We start from the raw sequence: 22269 nt of genomic DNA, 5'->3' as shown, positions 1-22269 counted from the left end.
ATGAAATTGTATTTTTGGTTTTATGTTATATCTTATGTTGTTAAATTAATGTTTATTGCATTATTTTAGTGTTGTGTGTTACCATGATGGTGTAATTATATATTAGTTACTATATATTAGTATTTACCTTGTGGAAAAGCTACTTGTGTTGACCTTTGATTCTACATGTGGATTTCTCATTACCACTTGTTTTGTTTTTGGTGGTTGTCATTGTATTATACAAGTACAAACCAGATTTTGCACTTTAACATTGTTATATTAACATTAAGTAAAACAATTTTTTATTTTTTTACATAGTACAGTTACATACAAGTTTAATATTTAGAGTTAAGGGTTTGTTCAAATTCTCAAACCCTAACAGCAATCAAGAATAGTGCATTCAGTCAGCTCAAGAGAGAGAGGAATCATTTCATAGGCGAATTTCAAAGACCCACTATTTATGTCCTCAGATCCATTTAGACATCTTTGGTGTATTTGACCATGATTTCCACCACACTGCGCTGTGTGGGCGCATGTGTGATCTGCAATTTTTGCTTTTGTCTGCAGTTGCTTTCGTATGATGTAATACTTGCCCTACTTTTAGGTGAAGATTATGCTAGCAATACGTCGGTACAGTTAGAAGCGGAGCGGAGAATGTATTATAAATGCTCAGGTCTTGGCAGAGCTGCTCTTACAGTATTCCCACAGGAGCTCCACGAGTTTGCTTCTAAAAAGCTGAACACCATCAGCGCTGACCATCAAAGATGAGTCCTTGGCCTGAGTTACTCCTCTGCTAAGGTTACATTAGTAAAGCGTCCAGGGGCGCAAACTCAGGCTTGCTTCCTCTCTTCCTGCATGCTCACTGCTGTAACATATGCGAAGATATATTATTAAACACACAGAGTGAGAGGGAAAAAAAAATACTGTGGGTTATTGGCAGTGTGAAATTCAGATGGCATGGTCTCCAAAGCCCCCGTGGTCTTTTTGTCTTTGTTAGCTGCACTCATACTTGTTTAGGCATCTTTAACACAGTTACTCTTTGGGTGGAGGTGGGGGGAACCCAGAAGAAACAGCAGTTTATAAATGTTGAGTATTACACCGAATTATTTCTAAACCTGAAGTGTATACTTCTCCTGTACCAGCTTGCGCTACAGAACTTTGGCCTCTCTATTGCCATCTGTGGTTGGAACACAAATTGCAAATTACTTACAGAGTTGTCCATTTTACTTCGGCACTGTGAAATGGATTATTAAAAAAGACAATAATGTAGGATGGGGACTTGGTTCTATCTTTTTGTTGTCTATTGGATGGAGGCGGTCCTGAATGCTAGCTAGCAGATGATTGTAAGAAACGGACAGGGTTTAAACAGACTAAAGGCCCCGTCCACACAGAGATGCGTTTAGCTGTAACAGCGTTTCGTCCACACGGATCCGGCGTTTTGGGAGCATGAATCCAATATTTTTTTAAAACCGGGTCCCAGAGTGGATAAATCTGAATTTCATGTGTACTGCCAATCCGTATATTTTGTGAAACGATGATGTCATCACACCACGTCCCGCACGTGAAAGTAATAGAACTACGGCTACTGGGCATGCCCACATCAATATTGTGTAATTTAATAACTGTATTTGCATTATTGTAAGGGTAGGTTTAGGGTTGTGGTAGGTGTAAGCATTAATAAAACACAATCTGGTAAGTAGCACATTTATTTATTGTTATTTTATTGTGAGATTTTGCCTCACTTCCTACCATTGCTGTACCCCTTCTAGCCACAACTCTTCTTCTCCGTTTTTAGTGTATTTCTGTGGCAGAATTTCAGCGCCACATACTGGTCTGGCATGTATACTACATTGTTTTTAGTCGGTTTCAGTGCTCTCAAGTGTACGCGGATATTTCTTGAAACAAGAGGGAAAAAAGATTGGATAGGGAAAGCTCTGGCTTCGTGTGGACGGGGCCTAAATGATTGCATGCCCTGCACATGTCACCAGAAAGAAGTCTGGCGTTTCACGGGAATATTAAGATTTAAATAAGAAGATTTAATGCAGATATCTTTCTTCCAAAGAAAGATCTTACTCAAGTTTCATAATCTTTTATTTAAGAAAATAGATTGATGTTGCCTTCACATGCTATCAGAATTATCGTAAATACAAGTTTCCTAGTGGGAAATTGGACATGAATGCCTTCAATTAGACAAGAAAGTCGTATTTGCTACTGGGAAACTGATACCTGAGTTGGGTGTGCCATAAATATTAATCATGTCAGAGGGGAACGATTGCTGCTGTGACTTTATTAGTTTTTTCTACAACAGCTACATTGCAGTGCACATTTAAATAGCATGTATTCAACCGAAACAAGCTGAATATCTATATAGTGCAGTGAATGTTTATGGTTGTCAATGAATGGGACGCTACATTTTATTCAAAATGAAATATCTTTAGATTTCCCCAAGAAATAGGCACCTGGTTGAAAGCACTTGAACTTGACGAGCTTGTAATCACGGAGAGGGAAGTAGGAAATAAATTAGCACGTGAAAGAAGCATGAATGCCAACTTTAATTGCAGAAAGCCAGTCTTTAATGAGCCTAACTTACATAAAATGGTGTTGTGTTTGCACTGAAAAGAATGACAATGGCCGTGGTCAGCGATTTAAACTGTGCTAAAGCGCTGCAAATATTTTGCTATGTTTGCTATTCTGTTAATTGACGATAGTACCACAGCAATTACTTACTCCATCTTTAAACGATTCTGAACCCTACAATGAATCTGACTGAGATTTCAACAATCCCAGGTGGTGAGAAGTTTGAAATTTGATAAAAGTACAAAGTGCAATTTCATAGCTAAGGCAAGACTTGTGAAATGAAAATACAATATGTTGATGCATTTTGCATCAAAGCTATATAAGAAAGCTTTGAAATAAGTTTGATATTTGAAGATTTTTTTTCCACCCAAACTATTGACATCTTCTACACCTTACAATCAAAAGGCACCTTCAAAGCCAGCGTCCAAACGCACTGAACGTGAGAGCTGAATGAAGCCAGAGCCAACCAAAGACCCAACCAAAAGAATCAACCAACATAATTTTTCATTCTAGTTTGCGGCCGAATACTTGTCTGTTTACATATGCATTGATCTGGCTTACCCATCCACCAGAGTCTGTTTTCATCTATCTCTGCGCTCAGAAGTGGGTATTATATGACTAATGATGCACTCTCGTGGCTGTGTATGATTAAATTAACCCATGCCTTTTACCCTGAGCCCAGCCATCACTTTTTATGATGGATGAAAATCGAAAAACCCCTCAGAAGCCCCCCACCCCACCCCACAACATTCAGAATACGTCTAATACAATTAGCTATTAACAGAGCCAGAACGAAACTACACTTTTTGAGCTTTTGTTTTCTAAAATTTCCTGCATAAATAGCCCTCACATTTTACTCCACAAGAAAAAAATCTGCAATTAGGAATGTCAGTTAAAATCAATGTAATCACAATCTAATACTTTCTTCATTTAATAACATGAAATAATAGGCTTGAAATAATAGGCTTAAACTTATTGGGTTTGGCAATTAAAAGCAAGTACAAAAGTGATCCTTCCTTATCTCAATCACACACAAAAAATATATATTTTTAAACTACATCTAAGCATATGGTACACGCAAACATGAAACTCAATGCAAATGTGCAAAGACTGAATAATACACAACTTCCCTCACATTTGGACTTTTTGCTGGTGGTCTGCAGTCCTTCGATGGTGTCTCACATGTAGTTGAATGTTCAAACATGTTCTGACCAGTTCCAAAGGTTTTGATTGGTTTTCAAAGAAAAAAAGAAGCCATTGTAAAGGTCAAACATGCAGTAATGGCAGTAATTAATTTAACGTTATAACTTTGACAGCCCTAACTAACTGAAATACAACATACTACACATTCAGAAACAAAGTCACAATCAGCTTTTCTAATTATGCTGTATATCTTGTTAGACTCGAACAAGCACGAACATGACACGAAAAGTGTGCTACCAGTGTCTCTTTGAAAAAGGGTTCATACTGTAATGCTCAGGTACTTACCTCATTAAGACAAAAGATGAAACAATGTCTTCAAACAACAGATGTCTGTAAATGGGAAAAAAATACAAAACTTAAAGAATGACTGTGACCTTGCATTCAAAGCTCATCATGTTCTTTTTTTTTATCTTTCAAGTGTTGCATTTCAGTGACTGATAACAGCAGGGAGAGCAGGTGGCAATAAGCTTATACTTGATGGTCGACACAGTAAAAATTTGCACAAGCATATTTTTTGGGGAAAATGTACAGAGTAAAGGAAAAAATATATTTTTTTTAAACGGTAAGAAATTGTACTGTGAAAATCTATTAATAAGTTAACTGTAAATGACCTAACCAAATGCAGATTTTTTTTTTTTTAAATATTATATTCAACATGACATGCACTTTTACAGTAACAGGGAGATATTTTCTTTTAAAGAAATTGACCGTTCGCAAAGACCCGCCCCCTTAGTTACTGTTGCTATGTCTGACAAGCCGCGCTCTCACACCACACATCATGTTCTCACCAAGTGGCAACCTCCCGCAGTTTCTCTTGAAGCCAATACGGAAGTGACATAAACAGCAATTCATCAACTGGCTGCTAGGGACAGGCTCCAGAAGGGAGCAGAATCTCATTGAGCTCCGTGTTAAAATGCCCAACTTTACAGCAGAAAAAAACATGTTTACAGCCTGGTACAAATTGTGGTTTTGGTCTATACGGCTAATTTTGCCCTTCATGACAACTGTGAGGGGGGTGAATTTTTTTATAACTCATTCGTTTACATTATATAAAGCATTAAAGTTCTGCATAATTAAGGGCGTGGCCACTTCGAGTGACAGGTGGATAGCCATTTATCTGCTGTCTGTTAGCCATTGCGTCACCTCAGCTCCACCCACGTCCAGCCTTTTTGCCCATTTTCTGTTATCTGGGAGTGATGCGCGATGACGCGCTGCCAAGATGGCAACGGCCAGCTCAACCATACTTTGCGCTTCAAAACTGCTCATCAGAATCCTATGGGTGACTTCACAGACACTACATCCATATTTTTTTTACAGTCTATGGTTCTCACCCGTGAAAAACATATCACAGAGCAAAGAGGATACTACCAACGCATTGACAGACAGGACAGAGCAGGTTACTTTTAATATGAATCAAAGTCTCAACTCTAACATTTCGTCATTTTTTAAAGAAATGTAAACAATAAATACCGTTTTGTGGCTCTTTAATGTGTGGTGACAGGTCGCTGTAGCACCTCAGTTAAAGCTGCTCGTGAACCGATCATCTATTCCTTCTAGTTAAGTTATATTATCAAATAAACATGAATGAACTTCAGAAGGAATGTTGTTTCAAACGCGGAAAGATGTCAGTACACCGTTTTTCAAGTTCAAGTCCACCGACGTTAATCTATGAACTCTCTTGACTGCTTTGCCGGACAAAAATGGCGGATTCGGCGGATTACGATTGGTCAAATCGCCTGTCAATCAAACTCCCGGCGAAGGATGAATTGCTTTTAAGGACTACAACAAATGGTTAGAAGGGACACAAGCTTCCTCCCAGGTTGGTGACATCACTAACCCTGACATTTACATAAACCCGCCCCCGGGAACACACAACAAAGGGGGTGAGATTATTATCAGGACAGAAAATGCTAATCAATGACTTGAAGATAGTTAACTCCACATAAGATACATAAATTCATAAACTAACCATTCAGAAACGTCCTGTCTCATTCTACATGTTGCCACTTGTCCTTGAGTCTCTCCATCATTGTCTGACTCCGGTTTAAACACAAAAGGCTGAACCGTTTCATTGCCTGTCTGCATGAGGTTATCAGAGCTGCTAACTGGAGTTCTTGAAGCTCCGCCCCATGAGCAGCAGCTCATTTGCATTTAAAGGGACACATGAAAAACGGCATGTTTTTCCTTCCCTCAAAAAATTATAATTTTAACATGCTATAAAAGATGATAATTGGGGTATTTTGAGCAAACGCTTCACATGCACACATCAGAGACTTATTTTACATCTTGTAAAAAGGGTCAATCAAACACCCCTTAAAAATAAATGTAATCATTTGTTTGTTTAATTGATTATGTGCATTATGGTTCACAGAAAGTTAAAGGTTGATGAACATTAAATCATCATTTGACTATTTTACCACCTGTATAATTGGTTATCAGTATATTTTAAGGTAAACTGATTTTAGTAGTCAAGTATGTTGGTATATTAACATTATATCAGGCAATGATATGGTCAGTTAAATATACAGGAATTAAAATTCCCATAATGCTTTAAATGATATCACGAATATTTTGTACATTTTACTGTCAATCTGACGGGATTTCTCTACAGTGTAAGAGACTTTGTTTGTGCAAACATTTTTGAAAGGTTATCAGGGAGGCAGAAAGCACAAGTGAAGGGAAAGAGGGAACAACAGAAAACTGTCCTCCCTCAGTTTTTCATTCGCAAGGGGATCTTTGAAATTCTATTAGGGTCGTCCGGCCTCCCTGAAAGCAAGCACCGCAGGCGTAAATATCTCCGCTGCCCAGATCCCCACCCTAGGGGCGCAGAATAAAAGGGGGTGTCCCAGGAAGGCAAACAGAATTTTTCATCAGAACGCCATCGCTCATCAAAATTTCATCCGGCCATTCTGTATGGGGACTGCATCTAGTGCAACGCCATCACAGCAGGACTTTCCTGTTCAGTCGACTGGGCATATCCCTCCTGCACCAAAACATGCGGTTCATTAAATGCTTTCCTTTGCCCACTCATAACATCATAAACAACATGACCTGAGGAAGGACGATTTCTGATGACTGATTTTAAGATTCACACATCCATATTAAAAGATGTTTTTAAAAGTTCTAAAATCCAGAGCTGGAATGCACACTTTACAGTGCATCCACCTTTTGTGAACTAAACTTATAGTACATCATAATATCAAGATGCAAAATGGCCATATTATGAACACATGCGTAAAAAAATATAATTTTTTCATAGAAATTAATTTTTTTACAACTTTGACGTGCTGTCACTAACAGAGACTGATCTCCACAGAAATGCAATTTTATGAAAGGACGATCGCACATAATTAGTTTGAAATTAGTTTTGAAATAGTAAGCAGCTTGATTTGCCAATGTGAAATGTGCCCATTTGACTGTATTCAGCATCATGTGGATCATGTGGATGCCTAAAGGATAGAGCTCTGTGGACAGTGACGCAGCAGGCGATGGAGTCACATTCTGGCAATAATTGGCCCCATCGCGATGTTTCCGTGGGGGGGAGAAATTAATTATGAAGGGACCTCCCTTATTCTTTCTCTCCTTCAACTTTTTTTTGATGTGCACAGGCAACGGCAAGACCACTCTCTGTCTCTCTCTCCGTTTGCGCACGCGTCTCCTTTCCTCACCATCTCCGTGCCGCTACTCTGTGTCTTCCACGTGAGAGGCGGCGGTCCTTGCTTTTGGCTTCCGCCCTTTCGTGCGGGAGTGCAAAAGAAGCCCTTTTCTGCATCCTGTGTGAATAATTTACAGGAGCTGCCGGTGCCAAAGCTTTCAAGGTCGTCTGCGATTCAGTAGCTGTGGTACAGGAAGGGCCTTTCGCCTCATGGGGAGTGCTCTCTCTCTCTCCCATGTCTCTCCAACCTTTTAACTGCAAATCCTCCACGAGGTGGATGGGGAGCGGGGCTGTAGAGGCGAGGTCTATTGTATGGGCAGCTCTCTCAGGCATTGGGAGGAAACAGCGGGGCATTTTTCATTAGCCGCTCCCCCGGCACAGACGAGTAAAAAAATAAAATGGCAGGGAGAAATAAAAGACGACATTCAGAAACAAACTCCCTGTGACTGCCTTTTAACACACAGATCCGCTATTGTGAGGCTGACCTTTTTTTTAGCTGCCATACTTCAAAAATGCGGGAAGGGGATGGAGAGTCGATAATAAGGAATATGAAAACAGGCGTCTTGCAAGGCTAGGAAGTTCTGTGAGAGGCGCACCACCGGAGGAGTCTGAATCGGGCATCGTTAGCGGAGGTCAGAGCTTTCAGGGTCCTGTGGAAGGATTAGGCCGAGGAAGAGAAAAGAGCATTTGAAGCCAATTACCCACATCTGTCTTAGTGAGCGATTCTTAAAAATCAATATCCGCTGCCTGAACACCGTGTAAACTGAATTGAATCTTATTTTTGGAGAGCTGTCATGTTCAATTTGTACCTCTCATCCTTAATGGATGGGGAAAAAACATTGCTAATATAAGGTGTATGAGGCCCAAGACGTTGAGCTTGTTAACAAAGCGGGTCAATTTCTCAAACAGCCCAAGTTCATGGGCCGTACAGCCCATTTGGAGACGTTCACACATTAGCGTTCACTAATGGCCACTCTTTCTCCACATTCTTTTCCAGCGCTGTTCCTCGGTCCTCCTCAAAATGGAGGTAATAAGTCAGTCGGGTACTGGTGATAATGACCAATCTAGGCCGGCCCGAGGTGACTCTCCGGGCACCGATTGTCCTCGCCTTTCCTCCATCCGTTTTTGTTTGCGTAAGTGCCTCATGATGAGCCTGGCAGTGCTGCTGTGCAAATGAGAATAAATAGTCAGGGTGTCTCGTGAGAGAGGACTGTGGGAAAAATAAATCAAGCTCCCATTAACAGCAGCTTCCAGCAGCTTTAGAGCAACGGACTCCAGCGGCAGCCTTTTATCTGTCTATCTGTGTTTGTTTAGTGCCACTGCTATTTATTCATCAGAGCACCATGCGCCCGTTATTTGCACCAGACTTTGCCGCTTTTAAACAAATCTTGAAAGAAATCTAGCTGCCGCATCCCATAATGGCATAAATGCTCATAATGATATTCTATAAATGTTCCTCAACGACACCCTGGGGAGAATTGCGTCACACTTGTCTTTAGTTGTGCAGATTTATCCAAAACCTCATTACCTAAGCAATGGCAGGTTTAAACTCACGTCAAAAGCAGGGCGATGCTCCAGGCAGAGAATTACGTTCAGTGGAGAATTCTAAACATGTTCATGTGATATTATGTTTTACAGATTTTGCCACTTTGGCAACATCCAAAAACTTTAAGTTAGGATAAAGATAGAGTGGAAAGTGCCTCTTTCACCAGTTCAACGTATCAGTTCACGGATGTATATGTATGTGTATATATATAAAATGGGCAAGCGTAAGGATTTGAGCGAGTTTGACAAGGGCCAAATTGTGATGGCTAGACGACTGGGTCAGAGCATCTCCAAAACTGCAGCTCTTGTGGGGTGTTCCTGGTCTGCAGTGGTCAGAATCTATCAAAAGTGGTCCAAGGAAGGAACAGTGGTGAACCGGCGACAGGGTCATGGGCGGCCAAGGCTCAAGAAGTTAATGCTGGCTCTGATAGAAAGGTGTTAGAATACACAGTGCATCGCAGTTTGTTGCGTATGGGGCTGCATAACCGCTGACCAGTCAGGGTGCCCATGCTGACCCTTGTCCACCGCTGAAAGCACCAACAGTGTGCATGTGAGCATCAGAACTGGACCTCGGAGCAATGGAAGAAGGTGGCCTGGTCTGATGAATCACGTTTTCTTTAAAGGGGTCATAGAATGACATTTTTGTGCAAGTTAATATGATTCTTTAGTGTCTAAATGAAAAGTTTGTAATATACTTTAATTAAAAATTCTCATTAGTATTGTAAGAAAACACTCAATTTACCTGGTCAAAACCAGCTCAGTTTTTAGCAAGTCATTTTAGTGTATGTGACTTTAAATGATAATGAGCTTTGCTCACCCCGCCCCCTCTGCTCTGTGGGGCGTTCGGTTCGACCCGACACAACACCACAACACACGTGGAGTGTTGCCTTGACAACATTTGAGGGTATATTTTCGAGAAACAATGGCAACGGGAGTCTCTGAAGACACATCTAAGCAACCTTATCATTTTGAACCGGAGTCGGACCAGGAACAGATGACAAACCCATCGAAGTTCGAACAGGACGTTTCTGAATGGTTGGTTAATGTCATGTCACTTTGATCTATCTTTGTACTGGCAGAGTAGCGTAGTTGCTATGTGTTTACTGATGTTTTAGTTCATTGACAGATTGATGTTATGTTATAAGATTATTTTTTTTTACATTACTTCTTAATCAGTAACAGACACCGTTATAAACCATGTACAAAAGTAAGCTTAGTGTAGTGTTACCACGTTAACTTTATCACCAGAGTACACAGTTTGTAATAACAAACATAACGCGTTGTTCATTATAAACGTGGGATTATGAATTATATTGAGAACGTCATAAACAGAAAGCATGCCGTAATGTAACTTACCCTGTAAACTTTAGCCTCATTCATCGTGAAGCGTGCAAGCGATTTGCAAAGATTAATATAAAGGTTAATAAAACGTTACACTCACATCTTCGATCTTCCTGAGGTGCAGCAGGAACACGATCCTTTTTTCAAGAGCAGCTTATTAGCAAAACCTGCTTTATACTGACGCTCGTTTATAAAGCAGTCTGCTGAGAAATGATTGCGCAAACATTGACGTTGATCGGGGGGAATATTCCCTTCTAAAACAAAACTCAGCACTGCAGCCACTGGGTCTTCAGCGGTTCGGATTTAGGAACATCAAAATGACTGCTGTGTTCGTTATTACACCCAACAACACAACACCACAATCGCTTAGACGCCATTCTGCTGCAGCGTATCAACAATGGCGGACTGATGACAGCTCGCTCAGGGCGGGTCTGTGTTGAAACGCTGCTGTCAATCAACAATCTTAGGAGGGGCCAGAGCCATAGAGAGAGAGAGTTGCGACAACTCCATAGACTCCAATGGAACGGTTTTTTTTACAGCAATGGCGGCTCGCGGAGACTCTCAATAGTTCCCGGAAGTAGCAGCCGCGCCGTAGAGTTACAGCAGAACAGACCGTTTGTGATGCACTTTTAAAAGGTAACACGTTTAATCAGTAAGATTTTAAATGATCAGCACATTTTAATCAAAATAACTTGTACATTAAAGCCTGCTTGTGTAGATTATTCATCATTAAAAAAATATATATTTTAAAAACAACATCGCTGTAACTACATACTCATGCTACATACACATGTCGATGTGTAATAAAATTATTGAAAATCAATGCATTTATTGACTATTAATTACCAAAAAGCGCAGTTCTGTCACTGTGACTATCAATTTGAATTGCCCGTCAAAGCACTTCCTGGAACTATTCGAGGTCTACATGAATCACGTGACTATCAAGCGTTTTGAACTTCCGTTGTCGCAACTCTCTCTCTCTATGGCTCTGGGAGGGGCGTACACCGTGTAACGTCACATGGTCGGACGGCTCGATTTGAGACAGGGGAAAATATATAAGGAGATTAAAAAAAAACACTGGATGTATTTTTATCAATATAGGATGGTTGTGTACAGGCACTGCCTACACACATTTCCGTATAATCAACTTGTAAAAGTACATGTACCATTCTATGACCCCTTTAACATCATGTGGATGGCCGGGTGCGTGTGCGTCGCTTACCTGGGGAACACATGGCACCAGGATGCACTATGGGAAGAAGGAAAGCCGGCGGAGACAGTGTGATGCTTTGGGCAATGGAAACCTTGGGTCCTGCCATCCATGTGGATGTTACTTTGACACATACCACCTACTAGGGGTGGGCGATATTTTTTAAACATGATATGGATTTTGACATATCGTATTTAGCGATATATTGTTTATATTTAATTCTGATTCCGCCACTTTGCTTGTTTGCCTTCTCTGGGCTGTGCTCGCCCCCTGCCTCCTTGCTTTTGTTCCCGTTCCCCTTCCCCTCGCATGTTGTCTCATTGAACATGGCGGCGTCCACAACCAGCCTGGAGGCTACAGAACTCGTCTCAAAAAAAGGACAACTGGCTCCATTATATGGAGATACTTTGGTTTTAAGGCGTCGGACGAACAGCAGACAAAAGTTGGTGCCAACCAAAGCTTCTAGCACCACAAACCTTTTCCACCATTTACAGACAAGGCACAAGCTCGCATACGAGGAGTGATCCCGGCCACTAAACCCACTAGCTCTGGCAACACTCCACACACTACAAACACTACACAGAATAACACTCCACAAATCTTTAACGCGGAGTGTAGAATATGAAAGAAAGAGTGCAAGGTGGTGTAGCATCACCGAGTCCGTGGCATTTCATATAGCGGTGGACATGGCACCCATTTCCATCGTTGAACAACATGGCTTTATACGTATTATTTCTTTTATTTTACAGTTAAATTGTTATTTATGTAATCAGGATTTTTTTTTAATCTTAAATGTCGCAGAAGCACTTTGTTTCTATATGCACTGCCTACCTTGAGTTGAGTTGTTCTATTTTTTAATGAAAAGAAGGCAATATATATTATTTCTTCCTTTATTTTACAGTTAAATTATTATTTTTGTATACAGGGATTTTTTTTTTTTTAAATGTCGCAAAAGCACTTTGTTCTTTGCACTTCAATAAAAAAAAGACTTTGTGGTATTTGGCATATTTGTTTTTGCAGTAGTTTTTGGGGGGTTATTTTTCCTGTAAAGATATCGAGATATATATCGTATATCGAGATATAGCAAAATATATCTCGATATATTTTTTGCTCCATATCGCCCAGCCCTACCACCTACCTAAGCATTGTTGCAGACCATGTACACCCTTTCATGGAAACGGTATTCCCTGGAGGCTGTGGCTCTTTCAGCAGGATAATGCGCCTGCAATGCAAAATAGTTCAGGAATGGTTTGAGGAGCACGAGTTTGAGGTGTTGACTTGGCCTCCAAATTCCCCAGATCTCAATCCAATTGAGCATCTGTGGGATGTGCTGAACAAACAAGTCCGATCCATGGAGGCTCCGCCTCGCAACTTACAGGACTTAAAGGATCTTCAGGGGTCTAGTGAAGTCCATGCCTCGATGGGTCAGGGCTGTTTTGGCAGCAAAATGGGGACCAACACAATATTAGGTCATAATGTTATGCCTGATCGGTGTATAAATATTTCTGTGCATACAAACAGCAAACTACGAGTCAGCTATTCCCTTCTTTCCAATTAAGGTTTAGATTGTGGTGGGAAACTGAACCTAGATCAGCAGTTATCCCAAGTCGCAACTGAAATTCCCTAATTATTTTATGTTTACACACACACATTGTGACTCTGACCAGAGGAAGGCTATTTCCCAGGCCTTACCAACACAACTTGTAGCTCACAGTCTGAAGCTTTGAGAAGAATCCACAGCAGCTGACTAGTTAGTACTGGCACTCTCCTTTTAGCTCCTCTGTTTTGCCGGAGCATTAAGGGCCATATGTTTATCACACACTCCTGATTCTTCAGTCACAGATGGCCAGATAGGGGTTTGATCCTATCCCAACAGCAGAGCCTGGCAGCAAGCGTGCCCATGAGATCTGTTCCTGTCCCGAGCAGTGGGGTCCCAGCCCTGCGGTGTCTGGATATAGCTGCCCTGGATCAACACAGATTCTGCGAGCACAGGGCAGAGAAACCTCACCTCACACCCCAGAAAAAGATGCTGCTACTTCGCCTCCCTACCGAGGCCCAGGAAGCCTCCTGCTGTTCCCCTGCGTCCTGCAGCGAGGTTGCCTGATTTGCTGCATTCTGCCCTAAAAATGCACACGGGCTGCTTCATCCACCCTATAATGCCAGCTTTTTAATAAAAGCAAAACAGCCTTGCCCTCTCTGTCCTTAACAGAGTCACAAATGATTTCTTCTGTCCTTGGTTTTTAATCACAAGACTTTACTGTCTACTTGGCATTTTTTTTTGGTGAGGTGTCAATAATTTAGAATATTCATGATGATGAGGAATGCATACCAATCTGCAAGCTAGTGCCCGTATCGCTTGCAGTTTTCACACTCACTATCCATGCACATTTACAAAACGCCAGCAGGCATTTATTCAGCTGTCAAACCAGACAGATTTCTTTTTAGTGTTGTTTTTGCCAAGGGCTTAAATCACTTCAAGCACTGTTTTTTTCGCGCCATGTTAGATCCCGCAGCTGCCCTGCATTAGTCGCTGGTTTTTATCTGGCTTTGTTCATGATGCAATTCCTGATTAAACACTACACGTTTAGGTGTGCTGAATGCACCTGCATTGGGTGTTGCTTTGACTAGAAACACTTTCATTCATGTTAACTCTTTTAAAACACACTTTTTTCATACACCTTATTTTAGTCTGACAAAGTGTATTGATCACTTTCATAATTTTTGCAATTTCCACCAGTGTCATTTCCATCACGTTTCATCTACACTTTTGCATAATTTGACTAAATTAAAGCTAGGTTGGAAATTATAAAACATAATACCATAAAAGTAATGTTACAATAATAGTCAGTGATATTTACCTTGATTTTTCTCGACACATCCACTTTCTCTGAAGCTGTTGTCTCTCTGGTAACCAAGCACACAAACTTTAGAGAAAACAAATAATAATTGCAAATTAGTTTGCTGTGGTGGAAATTATGTAACAGCTGAGAATTGTAAAAAAAAAAATTGTTTCTATAATAATTTTCAGTAGTTAAATGTTTATGATTGTATCAGTCTGATGCAAGATTTTCTTAATTAGAAATAATATTTATATGATGGACTTTCTGGGTCTGGCATGAGTAAATCTACATTATACATAAAAGGAATTTAGGAAAAGTAGAAAAAATACATTAATGTTCAAAGTTTGGGGTATGCGTCTATGCGGTACGAATATAAAAAAAAAAAAACATTCCTCATGCTCACCAAGGCTGCATTTATTTGATCAAAAATACAGGAAATATATTAATATATATAATATATTTATTATATTTTTAAATGTAATTTATTGCTGTGATGGTAACGCTGAATTTTCAGCATCATTACTCTAGTCATCAGTGTCACATGATCCTTTAATATGCTGATTTGCTGCTCAAGAAACATTTCTTATTATCAGTGTTGAAGACAGTTGAGCTTGTTAATATTTTAAATATTTTTGTGGAAACCGTGATACAATTTCTTTATCATCTTTGATGATCAAGAAAGTTCAAAAGAACAGCATTTAAAGGTGTCATGAACTGGCTTTTTGTATTTTTTTATATTCAAATACATTTTTTTTTGTGGTTTTTACATTCAAAAACATCATAATGAATATGTAATAGGCTATAAAATGTAAAAACGGTCAGTTTTGATGGGCGTGCCGCACTGAGTCAGATCACGAATGAACCAATAACACCTTCTCCAGCCTGTGACCGCGTGCTAAGGTATGTAATCAATAGATATCAAACCATCTGTAACAATGCATATACTAACACATATAAAAAAACATGTTTTACTCACATAAGTGTGTTGCACCGTTCCTGACGGATCTGATATAGAAGCACAGCATTGTGTTTTAATCTCAATATGTCTGCAAATCCAGTCTCGACCTCTGTCTTGTTTACAATCGATTCTGCGGTGAAATGAAGCGAACAAACGCAATGTCTGACGCACATAAGCTGGAACCAGCATCGTTTAGCTCCACGGGTCGGTGGGCGGGCTTGAGGCGGTGCTTCTGCGTCCTATTACGTCAGTGGTCGACATATTCTGAGGTCTCTCGTTTTCTGGGCCTGGTGTCTATAAAAGCTTTTCTTTGACTAACAAGGACGTTTTCAGCTCTGAAACTTACAGGATATTCTTATATCATGATTAACATGATTAATAATTATAAATTTTTAGTTTTACCTTTACTGCCACTTTTCATCATTTTAATCCATCCATGATGAATAAAACTATTAATTTCTGTCAAAATAAATAAATAAATACAAATCTGACTGACCCCACACTTTTGAACAGACTTTTTCGAGGTTTTTAGTTAAAAAAACAACAACATAAAATAAATGCCCATAGATAAAGAAATCTATCCCCGAATATGCAACCCAAGCAAAATAAACACATGGAGCAAGAACATATTTATATCTGCTCTCAGTGCTGTACATTACACAAGGACTCGTTCATCCGTTTCTCATCGCTCCTCACAGGGTGGGTCCTAATTTCAATCTGTACATAAGAGGATTGTAAAGCCCACACTGGATTTGGTCGGAAATTGATATGAGACCCTGCCGCGCTTTAATTGATTAACGTTCGTCTGAGATCCTGCGCTGTCTCTCAAAAGTGGAGAGGTCTCCCTTAAGGCGAGGATCTCCGAAACGAAGTGGTCTGCCGCTGATTAATTTGACATGATAGGAGCTTGATAGGCACTGGGTCTTGGAGAAACAGCCAAATGAATGAGTGTGTGATTGACACTGGGTTTTAATTACAGCTTAAAGGCCTCAAGAGGGTGGTAGAAGTCTAACTGTTTCCCCAGGCTTTCAAAGAAAGACCTAATTAAAGTAAATGACATTAAGTAAAATCACACTCTTCTCTATCACTCATGAATGAGATGTAGTAAACGTGAGGGTATGGAAACCGAAAAGAAAAAAAAGTTACCATGATGGAGGTGTGGCACAGTGAGTAGTGCCCATGGAGATGTGGGCTTGAGCCTGGCCAGTGTCATGATCTTGTTCACTTTCTTGTCTGCCCTATATTTAAAAAAAGATTTATGAGTTTTATAAGAGTCTGAAATAATACAGAAATGATATTATAAAATATGAATACATAATACTGTCCTCTTCAGAAGCAAAATGCCATAATTCAAGTTGAATATAAAAATATGATCCCCATTCCCCAAACCCAAAAGCTTGTATATTTTTCATTTCTATGTTGAAAAATGTACCATTTGATAACTGCACTGAGATGCAGTGCACTATGTTTAATTAATATTGCCTATCACGTTTCATTTGACATTTTGGGGATTTTTCATTAAAACAAATTCATGCTTTAAATAATACAAATAAAGTTAAAAGATGCAAACAAGAAATAGCCTTACAGCAGTCCAGCAGGACACAAGACAGCATTTTATTCTGGAGTTTGGTATGTTGGTGTAGCATCTCTTTTTTTTCTTGGGAAACTTCTGAGGGCGAGGCATGACCTCATTATACAGCAATACACGGTTTGGTTATGGGGTGTCCGCATGGAAATATATAGGTCAGCTTCATAAATATTTCATGCAAATGGATTGCTGTTCGCTCTAGTGAGGCATTGGGATTTACACACTCATTTGATTAGAGAGATTGTAATTGCAAAAGTCGTCATTTCCATACTAACCTGCTTTCCTTCCCAGACCTTTAATCTCAACTATCCTTAAACTCGGCTGTCAGATAGCCAGAGCGTTCTTCATAAACTCAAAGGAGGGAAGCAACATTTTGTGGAGCACTGCAGATTTTTCTTATAAAGCCACCAATAAGGAGAGACAAGGCAAGGCCATCTCAATATCCCCCATTTATTCTCATTACTAGCGATAATCATTACTCACTCTCTCTCTCTCTCTCTTTTGTTCGTTCCATCTTTCTCGAGGTATTCCCTTCCCCCCAGTAGATGGCTGCTATATTTGGAGTAGAGCAGACGGATGCTGTTTACTGTCCCCACAGATCCACGAGTTTTATCTCCAACATCACAGACAAAGAGAATCAAACTCACCCGCATCTACAACAAACACAAACAGCCTCTATAGTGCTTACAAATATGAGTCATGGGAAGAGTTGATAATGATGAAAGATTACAAACATCTAGCAAAGTAACAACAAAAAAAGACTTTAATATCACTCTAATATCTAGAAGAGTGGACAAAAGTTTTTAGGATTACTTATTTATGAGTTTTTAATCTTTCTCTTTTCCAGTAACGTTATCTAAAAATCTTTGAAAAGCAACACTACACAAGTGTGTTTTCATAGACTGTGTCTTGTCTTACTGCACCAGTGTTATTTTAGTACATGCATATACTATTAAAATATCTATTCATATTTGGATTTTTCTAAAATCGTTTTCATTTTATATTTCTATTTAGCATTCACGGTGCATTAACTAATGTTAAATAGTGAAAATAGTGATATATTTTATTTACACTAAGTGACAATAGCAGCATTTTCTTAGCGATGCTATTTACACGGTAACACTTTAAAATAAGGTTCATTAGTTAACATGTACTAATAATGGACTGCACTTATAAAGCATTTATTTACCTTTGTTAATATTAATTTCAACATTTACTAATGCATTATTAAAATCTTTATTAAAGTAGTTAATGCACTGTGAGCTAACATGAACAGCTGGATTTTATTAACTAACATTAACAAAGATGAACAAATACAGTAACAAATGTACTGCTCATGGTTAGTTCATGTTAGTTAATACATTAACTAATGAAACCTTATTGTAAAGTGTTACCATTTACACTGAGTGAAAATAGTGATATATTCTATTCACACCAAGTAAAAGTAGCAGTTCTTTGCAATATGTGTAAATAGTAATTAGATGCATTTTTTTATTTTTGCAGATACATACTATTTGCACCTGTTGTACATTAACAGGAAGCAATAATAATGTGTAAATGATTATATTTATTAAAATTATTAAATGGATGCCGCCTTAATGGGACAATAAAAGCCCTCCCTACACCTACCCCTACGCAAAAAATACTTGTTGTATTATTATTATTAAACAGTCACTAGGCACTTTATTTCCACTTTTAGAGCATTTTCTTATTTTTTATTGAAAGTAAATGCCTTTCCGATGTGATATGTGATGGGAAAAGGGAGAAGAGCGAGCTCGGCAAAAGGCGGATTCGAACCTGGGTTGATCGCATCAAAACCTAGTTTCATGAACCTTACACTCTACTGACTGCATCACTGAACACATTACAACACCTGCATCTTTTTTAATCTTGTGTGGCCCAACCAGGCATTTCTGGGCAGAGCTACTGTGAATAGCACTTGTCAACAAGGCGCGTTATTTGCACTTAGTGTAAATAGACTCCGTGATAGTTTACGATGTCAACACTGCACTGGCAGATTTACTTACGCGACTCAAAAAGCATGCCAGTGCATTAAAGGGTTAGTTCACCCAAAAATGAAAATTAGCCCATAATTTACTCACACTCAAGCCATCCATGTATATGACATTCTTCTTTCAGACGAATACAATCGCAGTTCAAAATGCTTACGCTACGTCTGATGAGTGTAACTGGTGTGCAATGTAGTCAGACAGCATAAGCGTAAGCATTTTGAACTGCGAGAGGCGCTACACTTTTTCCGTATGTTGAAAACGGAAGGCGATTCGCCAGAAGCTAGATAATTTACTTTATAAAGTTTTAAATATGGATATTTTTCTTACACAAACGCACCGCTTCGCTTCAGAAGGCCTTTATTAACCCCCTGGAGCCATGTGGAGCAGTTATATGATGGATAGTAGGGCTGTGTAGGCCGATATTGAAGAAAAATGCGATATGCAATATCCTTGTTAAATAATGCGATATTCGATACGCGATACGATATTGCTTTAAGTGTGTAAAATCTATTTCTTTCCCCAACTGATATCTTTCACTTAAAGCATAACCGACTGTGTTTCCATGAATACTCATCAAGACAGCCATTTTGAAATAACTGTGTGTATTTGACAGTTCAAGTGTGTAACACGACACGAAAAAAGAACGGCTTGTGTGCATGTTTCAGTGTGTGTGTGTCAGACAGCAGACAGCACGAGACTGCAAGGAGTTATTTTTCGCAAGTTATTATGTTTAATAACTCGTTTTAACGTCAAGTCAGTCACATAAGTAACAGTCGTGTGCTCAGTCTATTCTCTGCTATATGTGTCAACCTAAAACGTACACTTTTCACAATGTTGAAGTAGCCTATTAAAATCATTCAGATATTGCGTGCCCTTGCGATATGCATATTGCGATGTGTACATTTGCGATATTTCAATAATTTAGATATATTGTGCAGCCCTAATGGATAGATGCACTTTTATGGACTTCAAAAACGAACAATGCCATTATAAAGCTTGGAAGAGCCAGGACTTTTTTTAATAGAACTCTGATATTATTAGTCTGAAAGAAGAATGTCATATACACCTAGGATGACTTGAGGGTGAGTAAATCATGAGCCATTTTTGGGTGAACTATAGCCTGACTCCGCCCTCCTACATACTTCCGCTCACTTTTCATTTTCCTTCAGTACTACGTCGGGGACTGCTGTATATGCTTAGGTTTTCTCCCGAACAATTTTTTACCGGTCCAATCAGCGAACAGAGGGAGTGGCTGAGAATGATGACGTTGATGTCGTGCGCTAGTTTGAATTGTAGTTCAGTAATGGCGGCGGTGAAAGATGCGAGTGTGTGGCACCGCTGACAAATGTCCAGAAGTTAAAGCCGGAGTGTGGCGAGGTGACGAACGCGCGAGACCAGTGTGCGTGATTGAGAATGAGACACACCGGTCTCGAGTCCTCTCATGAGGGAGCACAGAGGCAAATAAGGACGAGCAACACCGGTGAAGGACAAGAGAGAACCTGGCCTGGATTTTAAGTTGTGTTTTGTTTACGTTTTGTAATGTATGTGCGCGGCAGTCGTCCGTGAGGGGCTGCTGCTTTTACTTTCATTTTGTGTTTATTATTTGATTAAAAGTTGTTAAACGTTCGCCGGTTACCGCCTCCTTCTTCCCTGAACAAACGAACTTCCGTTATACAGAGAAAGAACAATCACTGCTGAGTTTTGTTGGTGGCCATGATGTTGTGGTCCGGGAAAAGTCTTTTTCAGCTCGCTCCGTTAGTGGTGAAGGAGTTGTTGAAGCCGTCCGTCTCCCACCACCCGCGAGAAAAACCCTAGGCTGAATTACCGACTGCTTTTGACAAACACCAAGGTCGTGTGGCAATGTAATTGCTCTCCGAATCCACATCTCTGAGTTTTCAAGAATATATCACTTCAAAATTCACTGTTTATATCCTTTTTAGACCCCTGCTGAGCACCGTGCGGTTGCGTGCGCTGTAATTTGCATTTCTAGACTTTACAAGAGCAAAATATTTCATCACCGCTCAAAAAATAAAAGAAGAAAAGCACGTAAACATTTGAATTGGGCTGTTATTTACGGCAGCATTTATTCTTATCATACCAAGCATATTACATTTTATTTACAGCATATACAATCATGTTACGGACCACGAGAGCAGCGCGAATAAATCACAATCCGAATGCACGAGGTTTTATCACTGGCACTGTGAGAATCAAAGGCGAACGGCACGTGACATACGTCACGACCAAACGTTAGCGATTGGTTATGGCAGATCCAGAGTGACTCTGGGCAGATCCAATAGAGTTCCCGCCTTCAAGGAAGTTAACGCTTGTCAATGGAGAGTGGCCAGACTCTTATGTACAAATTAAATGTACGAGAGTCTGGTAAGACTAGGCTAGGTGAACTATCCCTTTAAGACAAAATCAAGACACATGTACTAGAGAGGCAAATTACTTAAAATATTAAGTCTTATTTTCTGAAAAAAATATCAAAATTAAACAACTTTATACTTAAAGAAAACATTTTTTTTCTTGTTTAGAGTAAAGTCATTGTCATTTTGCTTCTCAAGTAAATGTATATTGATTAAAGAATGAATGTTAAGTGTATTTGTGCAAAAAATATCGAGGAAGAAGATGCTTTTTTTGCAGTGTACAGCAACCTGCTGACCTCCAGCAATAAAATCACTGCCTTAAATCTGAGATTTTGTCCACACCGGCCATGAAAACAAAACCAGCATGTCTGAACCAGCGGTGTACTGGATAGCCCAGCCCACAGTGGAATCTCCCAAAACCCCTCTCTGAAGTATCCACAATATTCCCTACAGGTACTGTTTTTAGCCGTGCGCTACGGTGTCTGGCACCACTAATTAGCCTAGCTGGTTCTGGAGCCAAGTAGGTGAGCTAATGAGCTACCTCAGGTGACCCCAACAAATAAAATGTGAGAATCGTCCTCGGCGGTGCAGCTTTCGCCCTTGCTTGTGGCTGCGATGTAACAAGTGTGCTAATTGTCCGCCGTTTCCTGCTTTCACAGGTGTAAGTGTAACCTCCACGCCGGTCAGTGCTCCCTCCGTGACGGGACCCTTCAGTGCGACTGCGAGCACAACACCACTGGACAAGACTGTTCGGCCTGTGAGAGAGGTTTCAAAGCCAAGTCCTGGAAGCCCGGCTCCTACCTGCCCACACCCAACGGCTCCCCGAACATTTGTAAGAATTATGCACCTGCTGTATTCACACCTGAGAAGCAGCTATGATTTACATACCGTGTAGAAAACTGGGGCATCTTCACTTGCTAAGGAAAGTAGAATAGCACAAAGCTTTCAAGGCATCTTCGCAATAAAAGGAAGATAGGCACACTGAATAGTAG

At 39.9% G+C, this 22269-nt stretch overlaps 1 protein-coding gene across 1 annotated transcript in view; it reads left to right on the top strand.

Moving 5' to 3' along the window:
• ntng2a (netrin g2a) overlaps positions 1 to 22269 on the top strand; it is a 90153-nt gene that overhangs the window by 35194 nt on the left and 32690 nt on the right. Inside the window, exon 4 of the mRNA XM_079827974.1 lies at positions 21937 to 22109. Coding sequence (XP_079684100.1) covers positions 21937 to 22109 — 173 coding nt within the window. The remainder of the gene's footprint in view (positions 1 to 21936; positions 22110 to 22269) is intronic.

The sequence above is a fragment of the Gobio gobio genome (assembly GCF_949357685.1).
Source record: "Gobio gobio genome assembly, chromosome: 10".
NCBI lineage: Eukaryota > Metazoa > Chordata > Actinopteri > Cypriniformes > Gobionidae > Gobio > Gobio gobio.
The sequence above is the reverse complement of the archived record's forward strand: the minus strand, read 5'-3'. Positions and strand labels throughout refer to the sequence as shown.